Raw genomic sequence first — 9,428 nt, 5'->3', positions numbered from 1 at the left:
GCAAACGCTCAATATAAAGCAAGTCTAGATCTTCCTCTAGTTCAGAATCTCCCATCCCACTGTGTCTCCTTTTCAATTTAAGTGGAGCTACCTGTTATTTTTACACCGGGATATTTTCAGAGACTAGCATTAGTCTAGAAGATGCCTATCTCCTGCCCAGCTGTTGTTGTTTAGCCAGCTACCTGCTGTCGGGATGAACGTGTAACACTGGACAATGTTATACATCACCTCAAGAATGTGTAACCAGCTTATGACACTAATTGTTTGGGGTGTAAATTTATCAGCTGGCAGATAATCCTGTAGGGTTTACATCAGGACATGAGTGATGTGCACAGGAACTGAATATGGCTCTACTAGGCAATTAGTGCTGTTGGATGTACACCCAGTGCTGTTGTCCATGTGTGTTGCCCTACGACCTCTTCAACATACCATGTACACCATACCTCCGTGGAAAAGTTATTACTAAGGAAACTAATTATATTTCATCAGTAAACTTGGAGTAAACCTGACACTGATGCCTGAGTTGAGACGAGGAGCATGTTGTTATAATGAACATGATAATCCAATAGTACGTTCCACATACTACATAGTTACACGAAAAGTTGTTTTGTCTCATTAACGCTTGAAATATATATACACAGAAAAATAGTTACAGACTTAATCATCCCATTACTAACATAGAAACCCACATAAGCCTTTTTCATATCATCTTGTCTTTAGGTCTGGGACGATTCACCGATACATCACGATACATTCTAGTTTGATACAGCTATCGTAACTTCAACTGGTGTATTGATACAAGACGAAACACAACTTATTTACAAAACAGTATTATTTTAAACATGTTAAAGTATTTATTTAGATAAAAAATACGCAAGTATGATAGAGTTACTTGTTTGTTTAATACAATAGTGTTACACAAACACGTTTGAAATAAATGATTTAAAATCTTAATACTGTGTCATTCTTTCCAGGTGTATGTATCGTGATACATATCGTATCGCAGGTAAAGTATCGGTGATACATATAGAATCGTGACATAGTGTATCGTCCCAGCCCTACTTGTCCTTAAATTAAGTTTGCAAAGCTTAAGAGTTGATCTAACAAGTGATGATCTTAACACTCCAGTCTAATGTTAGATGTTATCCATCTGCGTGGACAGATCATGTACAGAAATCATGTTGAATTGCTCACAATACTTGTCTAACTATTTCTTAACTTAATTGTTTGAGATATACTATCTATGAGGACTTTAATATATTGATATTTACATTTTTCAGTGAGTGTGATGCTATTTCAAATTGATACATAAATGGAGGTACGTTGATATACACTTTGACAATCCGGGACTATAGAACTAGGTGGTGCTCATCTAATAGTTCTATTAACTGTAAATAACATTCTACACAAAACCTCATTCCTCTGGGCTTCTGACACATCTCAGTATTAATATTTAATACATCTGATGAGCATCTACATCTGGAAGATGCCATTTATACAGTAGTGGTTTCAGGAATTTCAATAGTCTGTCTCACAGTCCCTGAACCACATTATTTTCCTCCAGCCTAGTCCTTACTACAATGCTGAAGCCCTAAATGAAGCAACTCCAGATTTCCCTGAATTTCCCATCTGACTGGGGCTCCTTTTCAAATAAATTGTTTTATTTGTTACTGTCAAAATTATATATATTCAGTGAGTAAGCATTAGTCTAGGATTCCTAGCATAAATACATATACCAGTTTAACCTGAGTGGACAACACAATCAACGATTTAACCTGTAAACCTTCCGATAGAGAAACAGTAACAGGGAGCAGTCGGTGTAGGTTGGAGCACCAGCATGTGGTGTATATATCAGGCGATACTGTTTGAAGGGTGGTCTTCCTCCAAGGCATATCATTTACGTAAGGGACTTCCAGGGTCAAGTTTGGGAGTCGGGTTACATGGCAGCAGGCTGGCTAATACCCAACAATGTACAGAACTTCCAAGCCTTGGAAATTCTTTACCTAAAAGTACAAGGTGCTCAGAGTGTATTTCTTATCATTTGGAGACCAATAGTTTGGAGCTTAGTCTCCTGATATGGGTACAGCATCAGCTCCTAGCATCCCCGATAGAATCTGTTAACTTAGTAATGATAATGCTGTTGAAGAAGTTCATGTTGTAGCTGGCTTCAGTTTTTACCTGACGTAAGATTTATGGAAAATCCCAGCTAGGCGCTACATCCAACAGATGTCAGACGACCCGAACATATTCTTTGTGGGGAACGAAAACCCTAGCTGCATTGCTACACAGAACGATTTAACACAGAAAAGAAAATGTAGCAATAATCTCATGGTGATATTCAAATAACCATGTGACATTATTAAATCTTAAGTTTATGTGGGTCTGTACGTATTTGCTGAAATTACACATTCTTCTAAATAATTTCAATATCACTCTTGTTTTCCATAAGATATGTATCAACAAAATACCTATCATCTACATCCAAGCCCCAGCATAGATAACAGGACTATGAGACTTCTTAACAATCCAAAGTTGGGTGTTATTCACTGTTAAGTTAAGAGTTTTCCTGTGTTCATGTATAGAACTCAGATAATTCAGAATTTCAAGTTTAATCAGATAATAAACTGATATGAAATGATATATAACTCACTGACTTCATTCTTATGGAATAAGCAGAAATGAAAATGAAGATACAGAACTCCAGATAATTTTTCAACATCAGGAGTACGTACTCCTTATTTTTTTCAATACAGGAGTACTGGAAAAACTTAAGAGCATATTTAGAGTACTGAATAGAATTTAATGGAGCATCAGCAATCCATATTTGTACCACAACATTGCTACTCTTGTGTAAACTGGTCAATAAACAATAAAACAATATTTTTTCAGGTAAATACGTCAGTAAATTATTCTAAGACTGTACACCATTGCTGTGTTGCGTATCTGCTATGTTTTCTAAATTATTTCCTACCCTATCGTGCATAGTTTTTTATCCGGACATACGCCGATACGGCCCTGATCTGGAGCCCTGAGATATATCTACATCACTGGTATACATCTCTGATATAGCCATCTTACAGAAATTAATGTATTAAGTTTCAATCAATCAAACTAAAACTTAAACTGTTCCATCCTGTTGGTCAAAGACATAACCAGTTCTGTATTAACAGTTCTGTATTAACAGTTCCATAATAACCCCAAACAAGTAATATTGTATCTAACACTATGGACAGTTCAAGTATAACAGTTACATATAACCCATAAAGCTAATTTGTTCATTAATGTATTACAAACAAATGACTCAGAAAGTCTTCCTCAATCACAGTAACTGCACTACACAGAGTTACACATGGCGATCCCTACCATTACACTGTTACCCAGTGTTACACATGTGGCAACTGATTGGACATTCACAGATGGTGTTACAAGTGTTATACCACAGCCCTTCATTGCATATCTCAGATTGTACAGGGCCAGGGAAGGTGCCAAGCCACAAGGTGTAATTGCTAATGACTCCAGCTCTTGTTTATTACCAAGAGACTGGAATGTTAATTATCTGGCTAAATGTGTCATAGATTAACAGACTGTATACACATCAGAGCTGGGTGAGGTGCTTACTCACCTCAAATACCAAGCTATATATATTCATATTGTAACTCATATGGTCCATATAGTGTTGGGGAATCACATGTAGCGCTACAGTAATGCATGACTAACATGTACGCTCATTTTATTAGCTTATCAGGTAATATACTGATAAGAAAACGGTTTAGACATCCTGTCAGTGTTTATAAGAAATATGTTTAGTTCCTGCATACCAACAATGACAAAGACACCATCAGTAAACGTGACAAGTACAATATAAGTGTAGACAGGCAGGCTAGGATCCATGTGTTGATTTCAAGTAGATACTTACAAGTAGGCTGTATCCAGTGGGAACGCTATGTGGGCTAGGCTTGTGAACGGAGGGGGGTGTTTCGCGCAGTCCACCTTTCTAACTTTAGATTTGTTTTTCGATCCCATCGCGGTGCAGTGACAACTCAACACACACGCCTCCCCAAAACACATCAGATTTGCAGTGCACAGAAAAACTGATGCCAAAACAAGCCGTCTCGCCAAAACTCCCATTGTAGTAGATGACGTATTCCAATAGTAAATAAATGGCTTTCAAGAGCTTTCTTTGAGAGTGTACTGACGGACAGTGGGCTGGGCCGCGGCTAATGTGCCCCTAAATCCATGTCCGATCTCACCGAACACATAGGGGTAAGGAAACACGACACATGTTTTCATTGTCATCAAATAAATATTGGGGGAGATCCTTCGGTGTTCACCACGGAACAAAGCGCTAGCTGGACAGAGATTTGAGAACCGAGCATTTCAGTATACACGGCTGCATCTTTCCTTCTTACTGTACACCATCCATCTTCGGGGGATCTATCCAGACGCTGAACCCAAGAGGAGCAGAGGTGCTAGCGCATCCTCCGGCTCAGAACGGGAACATGCTCCTTCTCATCATCCCCTCAACACAGGCACTGTCGATCTCCGCTCTGTTAACTCCTCGAATATCCTTCGTTTGCAGCACTTGTGGTCACTTGTGCGTTACTAACACGCTCACTGTAGTTATTGAATATAGCGGTAAGCTCCAATCTACTTGCATACATGCATATTCCCGACACAGGCTTGACAGCAGACGCTAGAAATGTGCAAAATTATTCTCCTCTTGCTCAAGTGAGCCATCTTGATTTTCACTGACCCTGTGACGTCACGAGGTCAGCGCTTCCAGCACCAAATCTGATTGGTCAGCCGGGTCCAATGGTAAACAATACGATGGGATAAAACGATTTTGTGTGTGGCATTAATCCACACGGTGGGATTGTATATCTTTAGGCTGGGTTCACAATGTAAGGCAGCGACCTGCGACAGAAAGGGAAACCTAGCGAGGCTCGTGTTTATTCTGCTATTAACTTGGAAAGTTCTGACCGCTTATTACACGAACGGCTGTGGTTAGAATGAATGACCCCAACCTGTCTCTTTTCACACCTTTACAATGTATATGAGATAAGCGTCTTTCATTCTCGTCCCGGGGCTGAACCGGCCGTACATACGTTATGCGCGAACATCCCCTAGCCGCTAGTCCGCTTTCGTTCACGTCAGTGACTATGCGCTTCAGACTTCGGGGAATGTGTTATCAGTGAAAGAATTGCAAATTCTGTAGAAAACTGTTACAGAGTGTACTGAACCTTGACCCCTCGTGCGAATGGTTTTTTAAGTGGTCGAGTTAGGTGCTGTGTAAAAGTGGGGATAATATCAAAACGAAATTGTCTTTTGTGGAATGTAAACCGGATGTAGAATATAAGTAGTATTTTATACAAAGAATACAAAATCACTTAATGCAATAATTGTTTTCATGCTAATAAGCGTCGTTGTCCCCGTCGTTGCCATACACGTTGATGAATCCGTTGTACCTGTCGAAACATCACTGAGTGAGTGAGTATGTTTTACTCTGTTTCAAACAATATTCCAAACCTACCACTACCAGGACAGGAGACAAACGTAATGGGCTTCACAATAACCATGCATGTATGGAATCGAACCTGGGCCTTCGTCGAAATGACCGAACGCTAAGCTACCCCACTCCTCCCGAAATGTGATAGGGACCATAAACCATAGACGATAAACAGGAATCATGACTGACTGACTGACTGAGTTTGGCTTTACGCCGCTTTTAGCAATATTCCAGCAACATCACGGCGGGGGACACCAGAAATGGGCTTCACACATTGTACCCATGTGGGGATTCGAACCCGGGTCTTCGGCGTGACGAGCCAACGCTTTTAACCACTAGGCTACCCCACCACCCCAACAGGAATCATGAAACACTGCAAGCATGAAATCATGATGTCGGACGAACACAGAATTGATATCCACGCTAAAGGACAGTTGCAATAATTGAGTGAGGTTAATTTTACGCCGCTTTTAGCAATAATCCAGCAATATCACGGCGGGGGACACCCGGAATGGGCTTCATGCCCATGTGGAGAATCGAACCCGGGTCTTCGACATGACGACGCGTTATCCATTAGGCTACTCCATCCCCCGCATTTACAACAAACAAATGGATTATGCATCTGATGTCTATGTTCACACCCTTACTGGGTTCGTTACGAGTTACGACCAGAGCCAGTGTGGAGAAGACTCACAAAGAGTCACTTCACGTGTGGTGGAACACAATTAGAGTGGCGCGCTACAGGTCACTATTTTCGTTTATAAAATAACACTAGCAAAAAATCTACTTCTAGAATTCTAAAAAGGATCCGATCGATACGTGTAAAAAATCATTATTACAACGTCTCCCAATCTCTGAGGGAAAACATCGGCTTTTATTACGAGGCAAACCATGTGTTTTCTGAGCAAGCCGACATTTGAAAAGGAAATAAAAGAAATTTGTCCTAGCGTTTTTCTTTGGAACTGTACAATAATTATGTTCCGCCTCAGCTTTTAACGCCAAATATCGAACTGAGACAACTTTTCAACGCCGCACGTTGGTCAAACGTGAAAACAAAAGCGTCATCAAGTGGACTCAGTCCGTCTTGTCGTACAAAAGGAAAGGGTGGAGACCACTTACCCGGATTGTTAGCGTTAAACTGGTTCGATACATGTGATAAGGAACCGGGTCGGGAATGACCCACTAAGTGACCAGCAGGTTGGATGATTTTGTTTATGTAGGCTGACTGCCGTGTAAGCAAGTATATACTGTCAGAATACAGCGTCGCTGTGTGGTCAATACTGTAACAGTAGCGTAGTCGGAATAGAGGGGATGGATGCACCACAGGCCCTGGTAAAGTGTCTCCAGTAGACTAACGCTTAGTCTCTGAATATATATGATTTTGACTGTGACAAATAAACTCATTTAAATTGAAAAGGAGCCCCAGTCAGATGGGAAATTCAGAACCTGCGAGAATCTGGACTTACTTCATTCAGGGCTTTAGCATTGCAGGGAGGGCTTGACAGTAGGGAAAATAATGTGGTTCAAGGACCGAGAGATAGACTATGTCTCCAGGTTCAAATACGAGCTGGGAGTCAAGCCTTCTTTTGTGTTGGGAGTGGGGAGATGTGAGGATAGGGTGGGGATGTGGTGTACACGAGGTAGTCGGGTGGGGTGAAGAATTGGGTGAGTGGGTTGGGGTGGAGATGTACGGGTCGGGGTGGGGGCTGGGGTTCAGGTGTTTGGGTTGGGGGAGTGTGTTTGGAGGGCGTTAGCGATGAGTGTGCTGGGTGGACGGGGTTGGGTGGTTATAGGGAGAAGGAGTGTGTGAGGGGGGTGGGGGTGGGTTCATCAATTTTGTACATAAAAAAATTATGGGGGTGTGGGGCACTGATTTTGTTCATGACACGCATGTACACACACTTTAGGGGGGTCATTCACATTGTACATGCTTCTCCATAAAATCATCATCACCCAAGCCTTAAATTAGGGACGTGGGGGTGAATGTCACCAAGTATGTCCACCCCACTCACCCAATCTGCACGAGATACTGATACCCGTCCCACCAATCTCCTTGCTGTAAAGTAATCGACCTGCACTCGGCACAGGGAGGGGTCGTTTGTGGGTGAAGTGATGGGGGAGGAGCCTGGACGGAAGGGAACGCTGCGGGGATGTGGCCGGGGGTGTCGGAAGTTAGGGCAGGTAATTGCAGATAGGGAGTGGTGTTAATCACCCATTAATTACACCAATTAACCAGCGTTTGAAGTCTCGGACTTCAGTCGTACCTCGTCCATGAACCTGCCCAATGTGAGGTGGTTATGTAACAACAGAGAGCACAGGCAGTTACCTGTTTGTTCCCACCGCGAGTACTGCCACTTTGAAGCGAGCGTGGAGTTTTACAGTTTCATTTATTGACACACAACATAACAACAAAGACTCAAGTTCGCGTGGCGCAGATGTAGATTGCATGTCCGATATACCGTAGTGATTTTATTGCTTCTCGAGAAGTACGTGTTTAATTACTCTGGCATCTGAAACGACCAGTGTATATTCTTCCCTTTGATATCGTTTTATTGTACTTGAGACGTATTCGCTGAGTCATCATGTTTCATGTATTGGTGCACGTCCTTTCAGCCGCTGTCACCATACCGACAGCCATACTTGTCGGGGATACCATCCTCGGTTCTCAAGGGTGTAACATCTCCATTCAATTAGGATAAATATCCTGGCCCCTTTTGAACCTATAGCTTCGTTTTATGCCCGATTTGACGTCAAAAATAGCCCTCCAGTCAAGTTACAGTCACGCGCGACAGCAGGCTAGTCGTAAGTTAGCGTTGAGGTAGACGAGATAGTGACTCCAACATATAATGGGAAAACGAGATACTGCTCACATCATGCACGAAATTGACGTTTTGTTGAACTTATTAGATTGACATTCGGAATTAGCTTGATAAAGGTTGTAGCATCTGCACTAGGAAAGTACAGAAGTGAACTCACTAACATGACTCTGTCGTCTTTGTTGCTGCAGCGTTACAGTTGCTGCAGTTGTTACAGTTGCTGCAGTTGTTACATGGCATAGTGTTGTAGTTGTACTTTGTTGTTTTGACAGACATAAATGTATTTAGACTTGCTCAAGTCTCTAAGGCTATAATTATTAACTTATAGATGTATGAATAAGTGTCTGTCTATGTTATTTGGGTTATGATTCAGCTGAAGTTTTTAACATTGTATTTAACAATATAGTTAGTTGTTGGGATTATATTACTATCTGCCGTAACAGTGGTGGTGTGGCCAGTCGAGATCCGAGTTAGAACTCAGCAACACATGCTTAGAGGTGACTATCAGTGAATGTGAAAATTTGTGTAAGGAGTTATTATGAATTATCAGATACATTTCTGAGCCAATTAGCAGTCAGACAAGGCTGTATATTAAGCCCTTTTCTATTTACATTTTTCATAAATGAACTAGCAACCCAAATCCAAGAAAACTGTTCAAACGGTATCCAATTACATCCAGATATAATATAAATATTCCTGTTACTATTTGCCGATGACATCATATTGTTTTCCAGCACAATTAAAGGCCTACAAAGAGAGGTTATTGAGCTGGAGAATTACTGTGATAAATGGAAACTAACTGTAAACCAGGCTAAAACAAAGATAGTTGTTTTTAAAAATGGAGGTAAGCTAGCCAATAATGAAAAATGGTTCTTCAAGGGAAATAGACTGGAAACAACCACTTCGTATAAATACTTAGGTGGGCATTTTACCAATCATCTTTCATGGGCAGTACACACATCACAGGCAGCTATACAAGCAAAGAAAATATTAATAGGTATAACAAAATATATACATATTTAGGCGACTTGTCTTACAAGTCTTTTTTCCAAATATTTGAGGCCAAAATATACCCAATTTTGTTATATGGTGCAGAAGTATGGGGT

General features: G+C 41.1%; 1 protein-coding gene across 1 annotated transcript in view; it reads right to left on the bottom strand.

The window, feature by feature from the left end:
* Positions 1–4,742, bottom strand: part of LOC124288437 (adhesion G protein-coupled receptor A3-like) — a 121,003-nt gene extending 116,261 nt beyond the window's left edge. The window contains 1 exon segment of the mRNA XM_046724955.1: positions 3,917–4,742. Within this exon segment, the coding sequence (XP_046580911.1) occupies positions 3,917–4,128 (212 nt within the window). The 5' untranslated portion in view covers positions 4,129–4,742.
* Positions 4,743–9,428: the final 4,686 nt, after the last annotated feature.

The sequence above is a fragment of the Haliotis rubra genome, unplaced genomic scaffold (assembly GCF_003918875.1).
Source record: "Haliotis rubra isolate DU_JTF1 unplaced genomic scaffold, ASM391887v1 Scf418, whole genome shotgun sequence".
Classification (NCBI taxonomy): Eukaryota; Metazoa; Mollusca; class Gastropoda; order Lepetellida; family Haliotidae; genus Haliotis; species Haliotis rubra.
Note: the sequence above shows the minus strand (reverse complement) of the source record. Positions and strands in the feature narration are given on the sequence as shown.